Source organism: Dendrobates tinctorius, unplaced genomic scaffold (assembly GCF_039654945.1).
Source record: "Dendrobates tinctorius isolate UK_male_01 unplaced genomic scaffold, ASM3965494v1 ptg000161l, whole genome shotgun sequence".
Taxonomy (NCBI): Eukaryota; Metazoa; Chordata; class Amphibia; order Anura; family Dendrobatidae; genus Dendrobates; species Dendrobates tinctorius.
Window position 1 is genome coordinate 9407452 of NW_027361828.1, and position 22549 is coordinate 9430000.

A 22549-nucleotide genomic window follows, 5' to 3' on the forward strand; every position below is an offset into this window, starting at 1 on the left:
TTGTGCAGCAGTGATGTGACATGATTATTTCAAAGCTCCATTCCATCATTGTTATTTTGTTTCGGCTCTGGAGTGGTGCTACTAATCTAAGTTCCTTGTCCAGCCGCTGCTGTTCTTGGTTCTTCCTGGCGATGCTCTGGTCCCACACTTCCATTTTGTGACTGCAATGTCTTACTGACCACAAGTCAAACTGTCACAAGCTCTCAATGTAAGTCTGTGAGAGCTTCGTTCTGGCTCTCTTAGACTGGCATAGCGTTGTGACTTTTGAGACGCCCAGCAAACACTGGAGTGAGTGATCTTGCAGATCAAAAACTGCTGTAGTCTGACCGGAGCGATGCCAAGAATAGAAGGAGACTGTGGCTGGTAAGCATATGACATGGGGCAGGAACCTTACATTAGTATCACCACTCCAGCACTGCAATACAAAACCTGCTCGAGTGATCCCTTAACCCTTCCTTTTAATGTTGCATATTGGAAACATAACAACTACCTTCCATACACTTTATTGAAGAGAACGCAATGTTTGTTTAGATTTTGGATACAGAAAATATGTATTGTGTATTTATTTTATATGATGCATATTTATCATGTAAGACATATGAGTTCTGTGCTTGTTTTCTAGGTGTTCACTTGTATTACGTTGGAGGTGAAGTGTACGCTGAGTGTCTGAGTGACAGCAGCATTTTTGTCCAGAGCCGGAATTGTAACTATCATCATGGCTTTCACCCAACCACTGTGTGTAAGATTCCCAGCGGTTGCAGCCTGAAGATATTCAATAACCAGGAGTTTGCTCAGCTTTTGGCTCAGTCTGTGAACCATGGTTTTGAGACAGTCTATGAACTAACAAAGATGTGCACTATCCGGATGAGTTTTGTCAAGGTAATGTACCATTAAGCTACGCCTTAATATACTTTCACGGACAGTGAAGTGTATACTTCCACAAACCTGTAAAATGAACACGACTTCATCAAGTGTGTAATACTCACTGATTTTATCCCTTCAATAGACATATAAAAAAAAAATGTAAATGCAACAAATTTCACTCCTGAGAGCTCCAAATGCAGTAAGAGGGGGCTGACGCATGTGCGACCACCTTTCCTGCCATTGCAGCTTGGGCACCAGTCAGATCCTGGAGATGGGTGATGGTCCTAGAGGTCTGACCCACGGTTTCTAGATGTGAATGGTATATCCTGTGGATTTGCCATAAAAATGACTGCGACATCCCCTTTAAGCAGGACATGAAATCTATGCTATTTGAACCAGAGGCAGCATGAATTAGCCACTGATTGCGGACAGATTTTGTTTGGTAGAGCAGCATGCCGACTAGTCAAGTCTATGGTCCCCACCCAGCTTTAAAAACAGTTTTCTTTGCGGCCAGGTAGGTTTTACTCACTGGCATTTCAGGCTGATTCATGCTGCCTGGGTTTGCACAGTGTGAATCTAATGACTGGGTCCCATTTTGTCCATGGTTTGTTTCATGGATATTAGCTTGTAAACCCGGAAAATGTAAAATATTGGGCTTGCTTCTTAATTTTGCAGAGGTCTATAAGCCAACATCCACCACTAATAAAGGGATTAATTTTGATCAATTTTTGCTTTTTCTTTTCAGGGCTGGGGTGCAGAGTATCATCGCCAGGACGTAACCAGCACCCCCTGCTGGATTGAGATTCACCTGCATGGCCCACTTCAGTGGCTGGATAAAGTACTTACTCAAATGGGCTCCCCCCATAATCCCATCTCCTCTGTCTCCTAATTAGAACTGGACGTTTCTGGATGATATGGAGCCTTGCATGTACTTGAAGGATGTTAGACACGCATACTGGCAAAAGAGAGGACTGTATTATACAATTTTTTTTTTTTTTTTATCCTCGTCACTTTTGGGAGCCTCGAATACTTGATGTTTGTGACCAATTCTTAACATGAAAGGGGAAGAGGGTCCCTGTATATGTGGCTTAATCTTCTCAGCAGCTAACTCCCCTCTTTGTAATTGGATTGAGTTCACAGTATAGCGATGTAACTGAAAACCATGCTATGAAAAGTATTAACAGGGGAAGACGTCCTCATGGCTGAGATCTACATTTGGCGGGGGGGGGGGGGGGGGGGGTATTAAAGTGAAAAATGTCATTCAGTTCCTTTTTCCCAGTAGCTGTACATGAAAAACTCTTGACACTACTTATTTTGTGTACTGGCCAGACTGCCATCAGGATGTTCAGAGATGCTCCTTACTGTGTGTACAGTGTTTTCTATCAGCCGATTCTTTCCCTTCCACCTGCCAGGAGTTATAAAGAATAGTTAGGGTGGACTAGATGAATTTTTCTTTTGCTTTAACAGTTTGAGGAGGTTCACTAGAACAATATATTAAAATGTGAGCACTGCTTTGATGGCTTATATATATATATTTTTTTTAACATCAGTTTTGTATGTACTGCGCATCTATTTCTTTACTACTTTCTACAGTCTGCTGCATACCTCTCAGCTGAATGAATGGAGTGTAAGTGGTCTTCCTCTTTGCAGCACCAGCCTTGGTATCCTACATTTTTTTGTCATGATCTCCTAGCTATAATGCGCTTCACTGTCTGCCTGGGGGGACTTGCGATGTTGAAAAAGCCCTCTTTCCTGTATTGTAACACTACTTCTGTGTCATAGATCTTGGCTTTTACTGCTAGTATATAGGGGAAAGAATTGTTTTCTAAAAGACATGGAAAATTAATCCTCAAATATTGCACCTCCTCTAGTGCCTGACGGGCTGAACAAACTTTTTGCTGAGCGCTCAAATTGGATTAGATTTCAATATCCAAGGTTTACTCACTCGCAGACTTATTCTTTTCCCTTTTTTTATGATGTTACTTTTTGTACTATTTTTGTTTTTCTTTTATATTCACAGTTAAGCTGTAGTACTTCCCAAGAGTACTTTTATTCCAATTCTAGTAGATGTTGTCTACTAGAAGTTTAAATAAATGGTCATTCTTGCTTACCTGTATAACTCGTGTGTATGTAATCTTTACTTCCAGGTACAGGTCATGCTGTTTGCTTGTTGTGGTTTGTGTAAGGCTGGAGTCACACATAGTGACTCACCAGCGATCCTGACAACGATATCAATGTGTCAGGATAGCTGGTGAATCGCTATGTGATCGCTGGTTAGCTGTCAGACAGCTTCACCAGCGATCAGCACAGCGACGCCCGGCGTCGCTGTGCACGTTAGTAACCAGCGCGCTGATGCAGGAAGCTGGTAACTAACGTGCGTCCCTAGATACCTGATGTGTACGTTAGTTACCAGCTCCCTGCATCAGCGCACTGGTAACTAACGTACACATCGGGTATCTAAGGGACGCACGCCCCTTGGATACCCGATGTGTACATTAGTTACCAGCAGATCGCTGGTCTCCCGCCTGTCACATGCAGCGATGCGTGGTGACCAGCGACCAAAAATAAGTCCTGGCCTTTCCTGCAGCGATCCCGGCAGGGGGACCGATCGCTGTCACACACAGCGATCTCGCTGGTGAGATCGCTGTTGTGTCACAAAAATTGTGACTCAGCAGCGATCTCGCTAGCGAGATCGTTATGTGTGACGGGGCCTTTAGACTTATGTCCTAACGGTGTGGCTCTCACGAGTTACAAAAGAACTGAAAATGGCAGATTACTCCTATACATAAAAAAACACTTCACAGATTAACCCCCCACCACCACCTTGCTGATTCTGTTTGAGCCCCTGTCGATCTCTGTACTTATGTGAAGCTAATCATTTGTTTTCTAGCGTTTGATATAGTCACATGGTTAGACTGCACATGATCAGCTGCAGAGGAACTACAAGAATTTCTGGGGCAATTCATGTGAGTACAGCAAGATCCCCAAATAAACAGGAAGTTCTACAGATCTCTTATTTCCATTCCATAGTTTCTAGATTTTTTTGACAGAAAGTGAATGAGTATTCTCTCTCTTACAACGGCTGCAAACCAGATCATACCTATTCCTGTTGTCAGCTAATAATGGTCCGTGTGATATATTTTAGGTCACAGAACATTGCAAGATTGGATACAGTTCTGTCCACTTCTCGGATGAGCGCAAGGCTGGCTATGGTTTGTTTGCGAATAGTCTGATGCCTCTAACTGTAAAGAAACCCCGTAAACCAATATATTGAAAATTAAGAGGAATTATGAAGTATATTGGTATTTGTAAATTGATCTGTATATCATTTATTCTAAATTGCAGGGGGGGGGGGGGGGGCACATGAGAGATCATGACTTTTGTGCAGGGCCGAACCAATAGGCTGAATTAATTTGTTTGAAATGAATAATCGTTAATATAAATATCACTTGATATTGAACAGAATTCTGTCGGCTAGCTCTTAATTCATGTTACAGTAGGGCTTATTGTAATATGTATTGTGTCTGTGACCACTAAACAAAAAGTAACTTACTGTTCTTTTTATGCAGTGAATCATATTTCTCTGTTCAGCCCTGATCAACATATGACTCCATAACTACACATGGTATGATTGTCCTCACACAGTATCCTGCCTCCACATATTTCACGACAAATGATTGACTTTTTTTTTTAAATTGCTTCATTCCACTACTGTTCAGTGTTCCTTCGTGTCTCTGCTGTTGGCAGGAGGCGCCGCAGGCTCAATCTAGTGGTCATTGTGCCTGCTGCACTCTGTCACATATTCTGAACAGCGGCAAAATCTAAATTTAAAGCAAAAATTGTACATGAGTCCTAGCCTAAACATGCTTTTTTGTGTGTGAGCATGACATACAGCTCTGGCAAAAATTAAGAGACCAACGCAAAATATTCTAAAAATCACCATCTCTACATGTCTGACAGCCATTCCATTCCAGTGTCAGTTGGAGAAAAACCAGAGTACACCTCATTCTACTTAATGTGCTTCTGATTAGGTGATCACCTGAACCAAATCTTATTTAACGAGGGAAAGTATAAAAAAAAAAAAACCCTGCTGTGGTGTTCACAATCCTCTTGCAATCGGACAAGCTGGATGGCCAAACAAGTGCTAGGAATAGCCCAAAATTAATTTGATTGAAAAAATGACAAACATGTCAAAGGAGTTGAAAAGTCTTGAGTGAGGAAAAGAATTCTGGCTCCACTAGCAAGAGGGATACAGTGAGCGTCATGTTGCCTCCGTCCTTAAAATTTCTAAGACGGCAGTCCATTACAACAAGGTCAAGCAGCTGACATTGGGGACAATAAAGCTACAGACCAGCAGAGGGCGAAAGCGACTCTCCACTGACCGGGCTGACGATCTCATTTGAATGTCACTCAGCAACCTACAAAAAGAATGGCAAATGGCCGCTGGGGTGAAGTGCACGGCAAGAACCGTTTGTAACTGGCTCTTCGAGGCAGGGCTGAAGTCATGTAAGGCTAGAAACAAGCCTTTCATCAATGAGAAGCAAAGGAAAGCCAGGCTGAAGTTTGCCAAAGACCATAAGGATTGGACCATAGAGGACTGGAGTAAGGTAATCTTTGATGAGCCTAATTTTCGGCTCTGCCTAACACCTGGTTATCTAATGGTTAGATGGAGACCTGGAGAGGCGTACAAACCCACAGTGTCTTGCACCCACTGTGAAATTTGGTGGAGGATCGGTGATGATCTTGGGATGCTTCAGCAAGGCTGGATTTGGGCAGGTTAATCTTTGCAAAGGACGTATGAATCAAGTCACATATAAGGTTATCCTTGAAAAACAGTTGATTCCTTCTGCTCAGGCAATGTTCCCCAACTCTATGGACTTGTTTTTCCAGCAGGACAATGTGCCATGCCACACAGCTAGGTCAGTCAGTGTGTGGATGAAGGACCACTACATCAAATCCCTGTCATGGCCAGCCCAATCTCCAGCCCTGAACCCCATTGAACACCTTTGGAATGTAATCAAGAGGAAGATGGATATTCACAAGCCATCAAACAAAGAAGAACTGCTGAAATTTTTGTACCAGGAGTGGCATAAGGTCACCCAAAAGAAGTGTGAAAGACTGGTGGAAAGCATGCCAAGACACATGATAGCTGTGATTAAAAGTCATGGTTATTCCACATTATAATGATTTCTGAACTCTTCCAGAGTTAAAACATGAGTATTGTTGTTTCTACATGTATAAGAACTTGCTTTCTTTGCATTATTTGTGGTCTTAAATCACTTTCTTTTATTTTGTCGATTTCTCATTTGCTGCAATTAAATACAAAATTTTTAGCTTTACATTTCAGAGACATGTCAGTAGTTTATAGAGTAAAATCAATTTACATTTTACACAGAATATACCTATAAAGAGAAAAATCAGAGAAACTGGAAATTTTGCAGTGGTCTCTTAATTTTTGCCAGAGCTGTATGTAGTGGCAATTAATATGTAGATGTGCATTCAATCTAAAGTGAGATTTTATGTAATGGGACTGGTGGTGTGAATATGGAAATGGAACAGATGTATGGTTTACAGATCGAATGCTTGGGACATGTGTCACGGGAGTGTCAGTATAGTAGTTTTCGGTTTCTGTAGTAGATCCTTAACATTGATAAGCGTGAAGGTCACGCACTGCTTCTGCCTGCTGTCCTCCCAGACTTCAAAGTCTTTTGTGGTGAGCTGTGGTTCACACCCCCTATACTGATGTGTAGGATGAGGTTCCTCCCTGGCCTTGGCGGCTCCTTTTCATGACCACTCTATTAGGCACACAAATGAGTGAGGGATTTTGTTACATTTTGTAGTGCTGGGCGAGGTATGATTGAGCAAAAAATTACCAAAGGTGAGATGCTGAAGAGGAAGGAGGACAAAATGTGACAATTGAGAAAATAAGTTACAATAATTCCAATAAAACAGAAATAAAGATGGCGGTATTCACCATATCATAAAATCTTCCTTATTGATCCAAAACAATATTGAGCTAATAACAAACAACAGCCGGTTTATATCGCTTAGTGAAGTTTGGGGGTGCCTACAACTTTTAAGCCACCAAATTTAATTCTGATTCGGTAAAAGGTCTAGAATAATGCAATGTGGAGTGTGGTCCTATGGTGGCCATTGTGAAATGGCTGCTTTAGAAATATCACAAGAAATAAGGTGTCTGAAGAGCTTTACACAGTCATCAGTGTAACCGTTGTATTTGTTTGTGTATAAATGTTAATATTTGTAACTTCATCTCCAAATTCTAGTTGTCCAAGAGGTGAGCTGTAAAAAATACATTGGAGTACTGGAAGAGTTTGACCAAGGGGAGCTGCCTCTTTTTTATAGGCTGGTTATATAACATCTCCACAGAAACATTTTACACTTTACAGAGACTTTCTTACGCACAAATTAAAAAAAAAAAAGCTCATATTTAGTAAGCAAGTGAATTTATTGTAAAATATCACTTATTTACCACTAATGAAGAATACACTGCTGCTCTGAGTATATGTGATCCAGTTATGTGCCAGTAGTTACCATTTGCAAAGAGAGAAGATGGCAGAAAGTTCAAATCAATGAGAAAATAAAAACCCTTTGTGTATGAAGCGAGAGGGACTATATGAACTTAGGTTTCTACGGGTGTAGTATTCAGATTCCTTATTACCTTAGTGCAGGGGTCTCCAACCTGTAGCTCGGGAGCCACATGTGGCTCGCAGTCCCATGAATTGTGGCTCGCGACTGCCAGCTTGTTGCATTAGCTCCAAGTCTAACAAACAGGTATGAAGAGTACATCTCAAAATGGTGAATTTTGTGAGTAGCCCTGCACAGAACAGCAGATCTGGATGCACATATACTGGTCTTAGGCTACTTTCCCACTTGCGTTTTTTTGCACTGCACAGCGTGCGCAGTGCAAACGTGCATAAAACGCATGCGTTTTTAAACACTGACGTGCGCGCTCGTCAGCTCACCCATAGACTTTAATGTATTTTTGGGTGAATTCCGTGCGCATGCGTTTTTTTTTTTTTTTAGACTGGTCGTACGCACCCAAAATGCAACAGGTTGCATTTTGTGCGCCTGGGTGCACACTACGAAAAAACGCATGCGCATACAAATGTGTACAAACGCATGACAATGCGCATCCATGTTAAATATAGGGGGGGAAAAACGCATGCGCATGTAAGTGCAAAAACGCAGCGCAAAAAAACGCAAGTGTAAAACCAGCCTTAGGGGTTTAGAGATGTTTTAGGTATGGTACGCTGGAGGATGGTACTACCTGTTAGAGGAGGTGCTCAAAGCTGGATTTCACAGTGTGTTGGGAGTGCTGGATGGGAGAATACTGAGGGGGTATTGTGGGAACCCCTAGATCTGTGGCTTTGGAGTGATTTCTGTGGAAAAGCTTTGGCTATCATTATACCTGTAATGGGGGCTTTGGTTGACACTACTTTGTAAGGGGTGGGAGCTGGACCCTCTCTCAGTGCTGAATGAGGCTCTCAAGTGCAGAAAAGTTGGGGACCACTGCCTTAAGGTCCCGTTACATTTAGCGATGCACCAGCGATCCCGATAACGATACGACCCGGTCAGGATCGCTGGTGCATCGCTAAATGGCCGCTAGTGAGCTGCCAAACAGGCAGATCTCACCAGCGATGCAGCAGCGGTCGTTAATTACCTGTCAGACGGAAGCTCTGGTGACTACTTCCTCCCGCGTCCATGGAGTCGCTTGTCGGCGCCAGCAGGAAGCTGACGACGAGAAATGGACCAGGACGATCTCGCGCGATCAACGATAGCCAGCGGGAGGCCGGGTCAGAGGTAAGTGTCACATGTAGAGAGATCGCTAGCGATATCACTATTGCGTCACAAAATCGGTGATGCTTTAGCGATATGGCTAGCGATCTCGCTATGTGTGAAGGGAGCTTTAGTGTATATAACCACTGGTGCAAATCCACTGTCACTAGAAGCAACTAATCTCCAGCTCCGTCCTTGAATTTGAGTTTAGTATGGCAGTGTGCATTCTGGCTAGACTAGTGATAAAGCTATGTTCACATCTGCATCATAGGTTCCATTTGCATCAAAGTAAATGTAGCTGGTCCTGTTTCCAGGAGCAATGATCAAGAACAATCATTACTCCATATATAAGGCCCTTTGTACAGCAGGGAGGAGAGGCTTGTGTCACATGTACTGGTTTGACACCGGCTCCAGATGCTGCACACAAGCGCTTGCCTCCGGACTCGGCATATACTGCTGACTAAGGGGCCCAGCCATGTGTGAGGATCCTGCTTCAACAGATGTTCTCTTTTCACCATGTGGTTTTCGAAGTACAACATATTTCATTGTTCCTGTGATTTTCTTTCCTCTCATTCATTACAATAAAATCTGTTGTTTTCTCGAGAGGAATATATGTCACTAAACAGCTGTATTTCCCCTCAGGAAAGGGAAAACGTAAAAAAAAACACTACCACTATGTCAGCTAGACAATGAAACACTGAGATCTTGATGTGCAAAATGCCAACTTATTCAAACGAGGCAACCAAATACGGTAATCGGTGGATTTGTCATGTTGCATTTTTTCACACTTGTGATTGCATCCTATCAAAGACCTAAATATTTATATAAATGAGAAATCAGATTTTTTGAAATATTTAATTTGCTGGACTAAGTACATTGAGTTTCTAGCATTACATTATAGACTGGAAGAACTCCCAGAACATACAGGTCAAATGTATTCATAGGGCTCCATTCAAGTAACAGAGGCCATAAGGACACTCGTAGGTTTTGGGATCAGTTTTTCTAGTTGTATTGTAAAGCAAGAGAAGAGACTGCCCTTTCTGATAGTCTCACAAAAAACCTATACCGTGCACTACACTTTGGTGGCAAACTTCAGAGGTAAAAGTCAGAAAATCTTCCTGACATGATGAAGGGCTCAGATACCTTGAGTACTGATCGTTAAATGTTCATTTTGGGATAGCCCTATTATCACCTACCCAAAAGATGGTCGATAAATATCTAATTGCTATGGGCTACAGTCTCCCACAATGACGAGAATCGAGGGCCTCAGAGTACTTCACTGCACAACCACAACTGGCAGGAGTTCGACCAGAGCATATGGATGATTAAAGGGAATTTGTCACCTCATTTTCGCACTGTATGCAAATTAGTTGGGTCTGGTCCGATGGGCGGTGTTTTTGCTCCTCTACTACCCCTCCACGCAATATTTCAGGTAATTTCAGTAGTTCTCGTCCATATTTCGCTAGTGCACATTGCAATCTCCACTGGCAAAGCCAGAAAAAAAATAGTTTGCATGCGCAGGAAGTTACTATGTCCCGCAAGTATTTCACTGCCATTTCTGTGTTCCGGGACATAGTTCACCGGCGCATGCGCATTAATGCTTTTTGGCGCAAAATATGGACAAGAACTACGGAAATAACCTGAAATATTGCGTACAGCGACCAAGGAGCAAAAACACCACCCATCAGACCTGACCCAACTTTCATACAGCGCAAAAATCTGGTGACAGATTCCCTTTAAGTGCTGTGCTGCTCCATTCAAGGTCTATGGGCTTCATGGAGACTGCCTGGCAAAGTGCTTGCCTTGTCCATCAGCCCTACAGACAATGGATGAAGCCGCAGCGCTCCCACTCCAATGACTTTATTGTTCAAACTTATCATTGGGATTCGACACTGTCAGGACCTTGTTCTTGTGATTGTTGGGGCCATCGCGATCAAATATTTTAAGAGAATCTGTCAATAGATTTTTTGTCACCTAACCTGAGAGCAGCAGATTGTGGAAACAGACCTCTGTCACTTGGCTGCTTGCTGTGGTATTGATAATCTGCTGATAAAAATCACAGTTTTATCAGTAGAGGATAACTAAACTTGCTGCTATATATTCCTCCATATTTATGAAGTGTAACCCCGCACCCACTACTGATTGGCAGCTTGCTGCCTATGCAGTGTCCACAGAAGCTGCCAATCAGTAGTGCCAGAGCTCAGCATTCAGAGAACTGGTAGATCTGCAGCAGAGAAAACTGCAGCAAGCAACTCAGTAAGTGACATTGCTGGAATCAGGTCTGCCCCTATATCATGCTGCTCTCAGATGGGATAGCAAAAATCTGGTGACTTAAGAGGTAGTCCCAGATTTTTTTTTTTTTTTCAAACTCCCTGTTGTCCAGTGACCTCCAGCCATGCCTTCAGATACTCGCTAGCTAATTTCTTATAACATTTTCCGGCTCCAACTCCTCCATAAGGGCTCGCTCACACCAGGGTATACATCGGACGAGTAATATCCAATAGCACTCTGACCAATGTTCAATGGGGCAGTGACGATGCATGAAGTCAGAGTACACTCACCCATTCAAGTCTGTGGATTCATGGAAATCATCGGATGACATCTGGGGGCAGTCTCCATTTCCACAGACTTTCACAATGGAAAAGATCATAGGGCAGCTTTCATTTTACAAGTGCTATTTAATAAGAACAAAAAAACTGCAAAACAACCACTAAAAATAATTAATATTAAAACCACTTCTATAGTGCCTCAATCAAAAACACACAATTAGTGCCAAACATAGGACTGCACCAGATCATATCAATCATTGCCACACATGAAAATATATTCCAAACAATTATTCATACACTCAGTCATGTGGATCATGACAAACACTAATAAATATATATAGAGCGTCACAGAACAGTCTCACCCAATCCTCAAATGAAAGGGACTGTCGGATTCAACAGATGATGTGCTATGCACAGGGTCACGCCACTCCCAACGCGTTTCCGCTCAAAGATTCTTCAGGGGAGTAAAAATTAGCATAATGGAGCCATCCTTCCCCAGAGTCCCTGTCACCCGTTGGTACGGCGTCTAGCCACAAAACGGCGCAGTGGTATGCTAACCGCACTATCCAGTTCCACTATCTCAAATAGACTCTTGTCGGAATTCAGAACAGCCGTTTCCGGTATTTGGAACGCAAACATATTCAGGACATACTGTACATCATATCCGGGCTGCGAATCACATGGCGTCAACGTCACGGAAGGTCCTGTACCATAAAAACATAATGATAGTGATGTATCTGCCCAATTATACGCCGTCATAACAATGGGGGCGATGTTAAACATACTTCATTCCACAAACATAAACCATAGAAGACAGCATACACTGGGTGCAGAATTATTAGGCAAATGAGTATTTTGATCACATCATCCTTTTTATACATGTTGTCCTACTCCAAGCTGTATAGGCTTGAAAGCCAACTGCTAATTATGTAAATCAGGTGATTTGCATCTCTGTAATGAGGAGGGGTGTGGTCTAATGACATCAACAACCTATATAAGGTGTGCTTAATAATTAGGCAACTTCCTTTCCTTTGGCAATATGGGTCCGAAGAAAGATTTGACGGACTCTGAAAAGTCAAAAATTGTGAGATGTCTTGCAGAGGGATGCAGCAGACTTGAAATTGCCAAACTTTTGAAGCGTGATAACCAAACAATCAAGCGCTTCATGGCAAATACCCAACAGGGTCGCAAGAAGCGTGTTGATAAAGGCGCAAAATAACTGCCCATGAATTGAGGAAAATCAAGCGCGAATCTGCCAAGATGCCATTTGCCACCAGTTTTGCCATATTTCAGAGCTGAAACGTTACTGGAGTATCAAAAAGCTCAAGGTGTGCCATACTAAGGGACATGGCCAGGTAAGGAAGGTTGAAAAACGACCACCTTTCAACAAGAAACATAAGATAAAACGTCAAGACTGGGCCAAGAAATATCTTAAGACTGATTTTTCTAAGGTTTTATGGACTGATGCAATTGATTGGTCAGATGGATGGGCCCGAAGCTGGATCAGTAAAGGCCAGAGAGCTCCACTCTGACTCAGACGCCAGCAAGGTGGAGGTGGGGTACTGGTATGGGCTGGTATCATCAAAGATGAACTTGTGGGACCTTTTCGGGTTGAGGATGGAGTGAAGCTCAACTCCCAGACCTACTGGCAGTTTCTGGAAGACACCTTCTTCAAGCAGTGGTACAGGAAGAAGTCGGTATCGTTCAAGAAAAACATGATTTTCATGCAGGACAATGCTTCATCACATGCATCCAAATACTCCACAGCGTGGCTGGCCAGTAAAGGTCTAAAAGAAGAAAAAAATAATGACATGGCCCCCTTGTTCACCTGATCTGAACCCCATAGAGAACCTGTGGTCCCTCATAAAATGTGAGATCTACAGGGAGTGAAAACATTACACCTCCCGCAACAGTGTCAGGGAGGCTGTGGTGGCTGCGGCACGCAATGTTGATCGTAAACAGATCAAGCAACTGACAATCTATGGATGGAAGGCTTTTGAGTGTCATCGTAAAGAAAAGGTGGCTATATTGGTCACTGATTTTTTTTGTTGTTTTTGAATGTCAGAAATGTTTATTTCTAAATTTTGTGTTGCTCTATTGGTTTACCTGGTGAAAATAAACAAGTGAGATGGGTATATATTTGGTTTTTATTAAGTTGCCTAATAATTCTGCACTGTAATAGTTACCTGCACAAACAGATATCCTCCTAAGATAGCCGAATCTAAAAAAAACCCACTCCAACTTCCAAAAATATTAAGCTTTGATATCTATGAGTCTTTTGGGTTGATTGAGAACATAGTTGCTGTTCAATAATAAAAAGAATCCTCTCAAATACAACTTGCCTAATAATTCTGCACACGGTGTATAGTGAAAATATTAAGAGGACCTTACAGCCCTATTCATCATTATTATAGAACTCACGTGAGAACATATAAAGTTCCATGTACCCAATTAAGGATAAAGGCAAAGGCTGTTATGTAAGTCATTCCCTTACACAATGGGGTCAGAAAAGAGGTGATCTTAAAGTGCCAGACAGAAGAACGTACACTTCCAACCTAAAGTAGGGAACTTAATTTATATTCCCTTATTATTTTAATTCTCATTTGCGTTATAATGCCAGGGAGAACAGTAGATGAAAATACCGGCGGCGACAGGAGCAACAGATATAAATTTGGATTTTGGGGACGATCAAACAAAGACTTCATGTGGTGCTGTGCCTAACCATACCTCCTATTAAGAACTACATTAAATCTGACTCCTTCCTAACAGCGGAGGTTGGCACCCTAAAAACCCGCGCAAGTGGCGCCCCCGCTCAACGTTGGCTGTCCCTACTACAATGACCCTACAATTTCCCTATCACTATGTGAGGGTAGGGAAAATCCAGTTGGATTCTTTTTTTTTTAAAAAAGGGGACCATCACTTAGGACATGCAGGGGGACAGAATATCTTTGTGTAATATAGACGAAGGGACAACTCAAGTCAAACAGTATGATATAATATAATGTATGGGTAAAGTTACAATAAAGTGGTGTCATACTTGTTCTCTATTCTATTGAATACTACGCTCTTACTAGTCCCTTCCTGACAGCGGAGGTTGGCATCCTAAAGACCTGCGCAAGTGGCGCCCCCGCTCCACGACGGCTGTCCCTTCTACGATGACCCTATATTCACCCTTCCATCATAGAAAACAAGCATATGACACCTGTTCATTAAGGCCTTTTAGGGGCCACCGTGTTAAATTGATATTCATTTTGTTTCCCTTTGTAGGATCCGGCGGTCCCAATCTCCACCCCTTGGTGATGTCTTAATTTGATCTATACCAACAAATTTCACTACCTTAACGACCGCCAATACGCCTTTTAATGGCGGTAGTTAATAGTATTTAAACCACAGCGCTGTTAATTAACGGTGCTGTGGAAAAAGTGTATAGCACCCCCCAGAGTCTGATTTTCTCTGGGGTCTCATCTGCCGTGGGTAGCCAAAACCCCAGAGAACATGGTTTTGTGATCGCCGTTATTAACCGTATAATGACGACCACAAAAAAAAAAAAGAAAGTCTGATGTGCCATTTAATTTTTGTTCACACATCAGAGGAGAGAGAAATAGGGTCCCCGATTCCCCCCCTGTGCTTCTCCCCATGGGCGCCGCCATCTTCCAGGAAAAAAATTGAGGGCGCATGTGCAGTGCGCCCGCCGAGATGTGCCGGCCTGCACCCAGCAGCAATAGGAAGATTTTTCTTATTGGTTCATTTTGGTCACTGTGATAGACCCTATCAAAGTGATCAAAATAAAAAAAAAGGGAAAAATAATCAAATAAAGAAAATATATTTATTTTCATTTTTCCATTAAGGTTAGGGTTGGAATTAGGGTTAGGGGTGTGTTGGGGTTAGGTTTGTGGTTAGAGTTATGGTTAGGGTTGGGACTAGGGTTGGAGTTAGAATTGAGGGGATTCCACTGTTTAGGCACATCAGGGGGTCTCCAAACGCGACATGGCGCCACCATTGATTTCAGCCAATTTTGCATTCTAAAAGTCAAACGGTGCTCCCTCCTTTCCGAGCCCCGAAGTGTGCCCAAACAGTGGTGTACCCAAACATATGGGGCATCAGCGTACTCAGGACAAATTGCACAACTTTGGGGGTCTAATTTCTCCTGTTACATTTGGGAAAATAAAAGATTGGGGGCTAAAAAATCATTTTTGTGGAAAAAAAAATTTTTTTTTTATTTTCACGGCTCTGCGTTATAAACTTCTGTGAAGCACTTAGGGGTTCAGTGCTCACCACACATCTATATAAGCTCCTTGGGGGGACTAGTTTCCAAAATGGGGTCATATGTGGGGGGTTTCTACTGTTTAGGCACATCAAGGGCTCTGCAAACGCAACAAAATGCCCGCAGACCTTTCAATAAAAGTCTGCATTCCAAAACAGCTTTCCTTCCCTTCCAAGCTCTGCTATGCTCCAAAACAGTGGTTCCTCCCCACATATGCAGTATCAGTACTCAGGACAAATTGCACAAAAACTTTGGTCCAATTTCTCCTGTTACCCTTGTGAAAGTAAAAATTTGGTGGTGAAAACATCATTTTTGTGGAAAAAATATATTTTATTAACACGGCTCTACGTTATAAACTTCTGTGAAGCACTTGGGGGTTCAAAGAGTTCACCACACATCTAGATAAGATCCTAGGAGGGGGGTCTAGTTTCCAAAATGGGGTCACTTGTGGGGGGTTTCTACTGTTTAGGTACATCAGGGGCTCTGCAAACACAACATGATGCCCACAGACTATTCCATCAAAGTCTGCATTCCAAAACAGCACTCCTTCCCTTCCGAGCTCTGCCATGCGCCAAAACAGTGCCCCCCCCCCCACATATGGGGTATCAGCCTACTCAGAACAAATTGCACAACAACTTTTGTGGTCCAATTTCTCCTGTTACCCTTGTAAAAATAAAAAATAGCGGGCTAAAAAAAATTGAGGAAAAAAAATGATTTTTTATTTTCACGACTCTGCGTTATAAACTTCTGTGAAGCACTTGGGGGTTCAAAGTGCTCACCACACATCTAGATAAGTTCCTTAAGGGGTCTAGTTAACAAAATGGTGGCACTTGTGGGTTTTTTCCACTGTTTAGGCACATCAGGGGCTCTCCAAATGCGACATGGCGTCTGATCTCAATTCCAGCCAATTCTGCAGTCCGATGTTTCACTCAACCATAGACTTGTATGGATGTGAGTGAGCTGGTTCTCCCTGCCACTCACAGCATGCTGCCATTGTTCTCTCATGTCGAATTGGCATAAGAAAAAAATTGCAGATGTGATCTGCCCCATAGTATAACACTGGGCTGACTGCTATGAGATGTTTTATCATATAGCACTCGGCCGTGTCGCATGGTAGAGTGACTCCGACCTTAGGGCAAGTTCACACACTCAGTATTTGGTGAGTTTTTTACCTCAGTATTTGTAAGCCAAAACCAGGAGTGGAACAATCAGATGAAAAGGATAATAGAAACATGTCACCACTTTTTCAGCCATTCCTGGTTTTGACTTACAAATACTGATGTCAAATACTGACCATGTGAACATGATCTTAAAACTTTTCTTCTGATTGTTCCACTCCTGATTTTGGCTACAAATACTGACGCAAAATACCGACCAAACACTGACTGTGTGCACATGGCCTTACGTGAAAAAAAATAAAGAGGAAAAAACTCAAAGATTAGATGGCAAGTCTCCTGGCACCAAAACATTCACCCTCAAGGCAGCGTTTGCCCCCACCTTTCTTAACATTTCCCTTGCTGTAGAGCCACATTGATGGGCATAGACCTGGGGTTCAGACACGGGCTCTAAACTTGTCGGAGGTAATAGTCATGCTCCTTTCTGGCCTGGCAATGCCCTCACAAGCCACCTCCAGCAGCTCTCGGCACATGTGCAGTCACCTGTGGACCCAAGGACCGTACATCTCCCATGACTGCGAGTGTGCCGGGTGCCATCGGAGCTGGAGCCCGACAATGCCGCAAGGGGTGTGAGCTGTAAAAAAGAAGTGTCTGAAATATTGGAAATTATATCAGTGTGCAATCTTATAATTGCCCGGAAAGCCCATTTGCAAATATTGGCAACTAAAGTCTTAGGCTGGGTTCACAAAAATACCTGAAAAAAATGGATTAAAAACCGTTTGATAGACCCTTCCTATTCATTTGAATGTCACAACTAGTGTTGAGCATTCCGATACTGCAAATATCGGGTATCGGCCGATATTCGCTGTATCGGAATTCCGATACCGAGTACCAATATTTTTTCAATATCAGATACCGGAATCGGAAGTTCCCATAATGCAATGAGCCACTGTTGTGGCTGGGATTGGCTGCTGAAATGATGTCATCATGATGCGCGGTCTGTGCCGACTGCCGGTGGTCTGTACGGGCCTGTCGGGGGCCTGTGCCGGCTGCCGGTGGTCTGTACGGGCCTCTCGGGGGCCTGTGCTGGCTGTCTGTACGGGCCTCTCGGGGGGTCTGTACAGGCCTGTCGGGGGCCTGTGCCGGCTGTCGGTGGTCTGTGCCGGCTGCTGGGGGCCTGTGCGGACCTGACGGGGGTCTTGTGTGTGCGCAGTCATCGTCCGATGGGACTACAAGTCCCATCGGGCGATGCCTGCTACAATGACAGTGATAGACACGTTAGCCAATGATGGGACAGTAGTAGTCCCATCATCCGGCTAATTTGTTGAATGTAAAAAAAAACAAAAAAACAGCATACTACATATATACTACATTCATACAACATACATATATACTACATATATACTACATTCATACAACATACATATATACTACATACATGCTACATATATACTACATTCATACAACATACATATATACTACATACATGCTACATATATACTACATTCATACAACATACATATATACTACATATATACTACATTCATACAACATACATATATACTACATACATGCTACATATATACTACATTCATACAACATACATATATACTACATACATGCTACATATATACTACATTCATACAACATACATACTACATATATACTACATTCATACATACATACTACATACTTCAGCAAAGCATTTGACAAAGTCTCTCATACAATCCTTATTGAAAAAATGGCTAAGTATGGAATGGACAAGGCAACTGTTAGGTGGATTCATAACTGGCTTAGTGATCGGACCCAAAGAGTGGTCGTAAATGGCTGCACATCCAGTTGGAAGAATGTCTCAAGTGGGGTACCACAGGGCTGTGTCCTGGGCCCTGTATTGTTCAACATCTTTATCAACGATTTAGATGAAGGAATTGAGGGTAAACTGATTAAATTTGCTGATGACACAAAGCTAGGAGGGATAGCGAATACTAGAGAAGAGAGAGAGAGGATTCAAAAAGATATAAATAAACTGGAGCAGTGGGCAGCAAGTAACAGAATGGTTTTTAACAGGGAAAAATGCAAAGTACTACATCTGGGCAATAAAAATGAAAAAAGCATATACAGAATGGGAGGAAGAGGGCTAAGCAACAGCACATGTGAAAAAGACTTGGGTATACTAATAGATCACAGACTGAATATGAGCCAACAGTGTGATGCAGCAGCAAAAAAGGCAAATGCAATTCTAGGATGTATTAACAGAAGCATACAGTCTAGATCACGCGAAGTCATTATTTCCCTCTACTCCTCTTTGGTCAGACCTCATCTGGAATATTGTGTCCAGTTTTGGGCACCACGTTTTAAAAAAAGACATCAACAAACTGGAGCAAATTCAGAAAAGAGTGACCAGAATGGTGACCGGTCTGCAAACCCTGTCTTATGAGGAAAGGTTGCAGGATTTGGGAATGTTTAGTTTGCAAAAGAGAAGACTGAGAGGAGACTTAATAGCTGTCTACAAATATCTAAAGGGCTGTCACATTGTATAAGGATCAACTTTATTCTCATTTGCACAAAGAAAGACTAGAAGCAATGGGATGAAACTGAATGGGAGGAGACACAGATTAGATATTAGGAAAAACTTTTTGACAGTTAGAGTGATCAATGAGTGGAACAGGCTGCCACGAGAAGTGTTGAGTTCTACTTCAATGGAAGTCTTCAAACAGAGGCTGGACAGACATCTGACTGGGATGATTTAGCGAATCCTGCTTTGAGCAGGGGGTTGGACCAGATGGCCCAGAGGCCCCTTCCAACTCTACGATTCTATGATGCTACATAGATACATACTACATTCATGCTACATATATACTCCATTCATACAACATACATACATACTACATCATTGCAACATACATACATACTACATTCATGCTACATATATACTACATTCATACAACATACATACATACTACATACATACTACATACATACTACATACATACTACATACATACTACATACATACATACTGCATTCATACAACATACTACATATATACTACATTCATACAACATACTACATATATACTACATTCATACAACATACATATATACTACATTCATACAACATACATACATAGTACATACATACAACATGCTACAGACATACAACATGCTACAGACATACAACATGCTACAGACATACAACATGCTACAGACATACAACATGCTACAGACATACAACATACATACGGCATACAATACATCCATACATTCCTACAATACATACATAGACATACAGTACATATAAGAGTACATACTCACCATCACTTGTCACTTTGATCCCTGAAGCCAGTGTCATCTATGAAAAAATATGAAAATAACAAACAAGCCATATACACCCTGATCCGCAGAAATCCACAAGGGTCCCAAGCCGATTTCCCGTGGCGAACAGCAGCATCAGCTGATGCGACCGTTCTCTAGGGGCTGCAGGAATCCAATGACGGGAGGTAGGTATCCTTCCGCACTGTATTCCTCCGCCACTGTAAAAAAATAGTCCCTAGTCCCACTTTATGGCAAAAGCTGCGTAGGAACTCTCTCACACAGCAATGCCAAAAGTGAGACTAGGGACTATTTTTTTACAGTGGTGGAGGAATACAGTGCGGAAGGATACCTACCTCCCATCATTGGATTCCTGCAGCCCCTAGAGAACGGTCGCATCAGCTGATGCTGCTGTTCTCCACGGGAGATCGTCGTGGGACCCTCGTGGATCAGGAAGTATATCGGTTGGTTGTTATTTTCTAATTTTTTATAGAAGACACTGGCTTCGGGGATCAAAGTGACAAGTGATGGTGAGTATGTACTCTATGTTATATGTACTGTATGTCTATATGTATGTCTATGTATGTATTGTATGCAGTATGTATGCAGTACATGAATGTATGTTGTATGTCTGTAGCATGTTGTATGTATGTAGTATGTACTATGTATGTATGTTGTATGAATGTAGTATATATGAAGCATGTATGTAGTATGTATGTTGTATGAATGTAGTATATACAGTATATATGTTGTATGAATGTAGTATATATGTAGCATGCATGTAGTATGTATGTTGTATGAATGTAGTATATATGTAGCATGTATGTTGTATGAATGTAGTATATGTAGCATGTATGTAGTATGTATGTTGTATGAATGTAGTATATATGTAGCATGTATGTAGTATGTATGTATGTTGTATGAATGTAGTATATATATGTAGCATGTATGTAGTATGTATGTATGTTGTATTAATGTAGTATATAGCATGTATGTAGTATGTATGTTGTATGAATGTAGTATATATGTAGCATGTATGTATGTAGTATATATGTATGTTGTATGAATGTAGTATATATGTAGCATGTATGTAGTATGTATGTATATTGTATGAATGTAGTATATAGGTAGCATGTATGTAGTATGTATGTATGTTGTATTAATGTAGTATATAGCATGTATGTAGTATGTATGTAGCATGTATGTATGTAGTATATATGTTGTATGAATGTAGTATATATGTAGCATGTATGTAGTATATATGTAGCATGTATGTTGTATGAATGTAGTATATATGTAGTATGCATGTAGTATATAGCATGTATATAGTACATATGTTGTATGAATGTAGTATGTATGTAGTATATATGCAGCATGTATGTAGTATGTATGTTGTATGAATGTAGTATATATGTAGCATGTATGTAGTATGTATGTTGTATGAATGTAGTATATATGTAGTATGTATGTTGTATGAATGTAGTATATATGTAGCATGTATGTAGTATGTATGTTGTATGAATGTAGTATATATGTAGTATGTATGTAGTATGTTTTTTTTTTTTTACATCCAACACATTAGCCGGATGATGGGACTACTACTGTCCCATCATTGGCTAATGTGTCAATCACTGTCATTGTAGCAGGCATCGCCCGATGGGACTTGTAGTCCCATCGGACGATGCCTGCACACACACAAGACCCCCGGCAGGCCCGCACAGACCACCTGCAGCCGGCACAGACCACCGACAGCCAGCACAGGCCCCTGAGAGACCCGTACAGACCACCGGCAGCCGGCACAGGCCCCCCGACAGGCCTGTACAGACCCCCGACAGCCAGCACAGGCCCCTGAGAGGCCTGTACAGACCACCGGCAGCCGGCACAGGCCCCCGAGAGGCCCGTACAGACCACCGGCAGCCGGCACAGGCCCCCGAGAGGCCCGTACAGACCACCGGCAGCCGGCACAGGCCCCCGAGAGGCCCGTACAGACCACCGGCAGCCGGCACAGGCCCCCGAGAGGCCCGTACAGACCACCGGCAGCCGGCACAGACCCCCGAGAGGCCCGTACAGACCACCGGCAGCCGGCACAGGCCCCCCGACAGTCGGCACAGACTCCCGAGAGGCCCGTACAGACCACCGGCAGCCGGCACAGGCCCCCGACAGTCGGCACAGACCCCGCCCGCACACACAGACACGCACAGTGTCCGCCCACACTCTTCCCCCCTCCCGAACAGAATGTACAAGGCAAGAAAGGGTTTTTTTTAATTCCGATATTTCTGTCCCATTGACTTGAATCGGACTTCCGGTATCGGGATCGGCGATACAGATACTTTTTGGGGTATCGGGCCTATCCAATCCGATCCGATATTTCTGAATATCGGATGGTATCGCTCAACACTAGTCACAGCCACTTTATTGTTTATATGAGGTTTTGTTTTTTTTTCCTATCCTGAGATTTTGAAAAAGGCCTAAAGAAAGAGGTGCTTGTCGGTGTTTTCAGGCATATTACTCCTGGAATCCCCTCCAAACTTGGCACATAAAGTTAAAAGGCTGCAAAAAAAAAAAAAAGAAAAAAGCTTCCTGAAAAAATGCTTCAATAAACATTTCAGGAACAAAAAAACTCCCCTTTCCAAATAGTGTTTCTTGAAAA

The 22549-nt window shown here is 42.4% G+C and overlaps 1 protein-coding gene and 1 long non-coding RNA gene across 5 annotated transcripts in view; one reads left to right on the plus strand and one right to left on the minus strand.

Annotated features, from left to right (window-relative positions):
* Positions 1–2983, plus strand: part of SMAD1 (SMAD family member 1) — a 100351-nt gene extending 97368 nt beyond the window's left edge. For all 4 annotated transcript variants that reach the window (XM_073549802.1, XM_073549803.1, XM_073549800.1 and 1 more), the window contains exons 6-7: positions 623–879; positions 1610–2983. In XM_073549802.1, coding sequence (XP_073405903.1) covers positions 623–879; positions 1610–1753 — 401 coding nt within the window. In that variant the 3' untranslated portion in view covers positions 1754–2983. The remainder of the gene's footprint in view (positions 1–622; positions 880–1609) is intronic.
* An 8336-nt stretch (positions 2984–11319) lies between these two features.
* LOC141052546 (uncharacterized) overlaps positions 11320–22549 on the minus strand; it is an 11755-nt gene continuing 525 nt past the window's right edge. Inside the window, exon 2 of the long non-coding RNA XR_012220834.1 lies at positions 11320–11914. This is a non-coding gene — a long non-coding RNA (uncharacterized lncRNA). The remainder of the gene's footprint in view (positions 11915–22549) is intronic.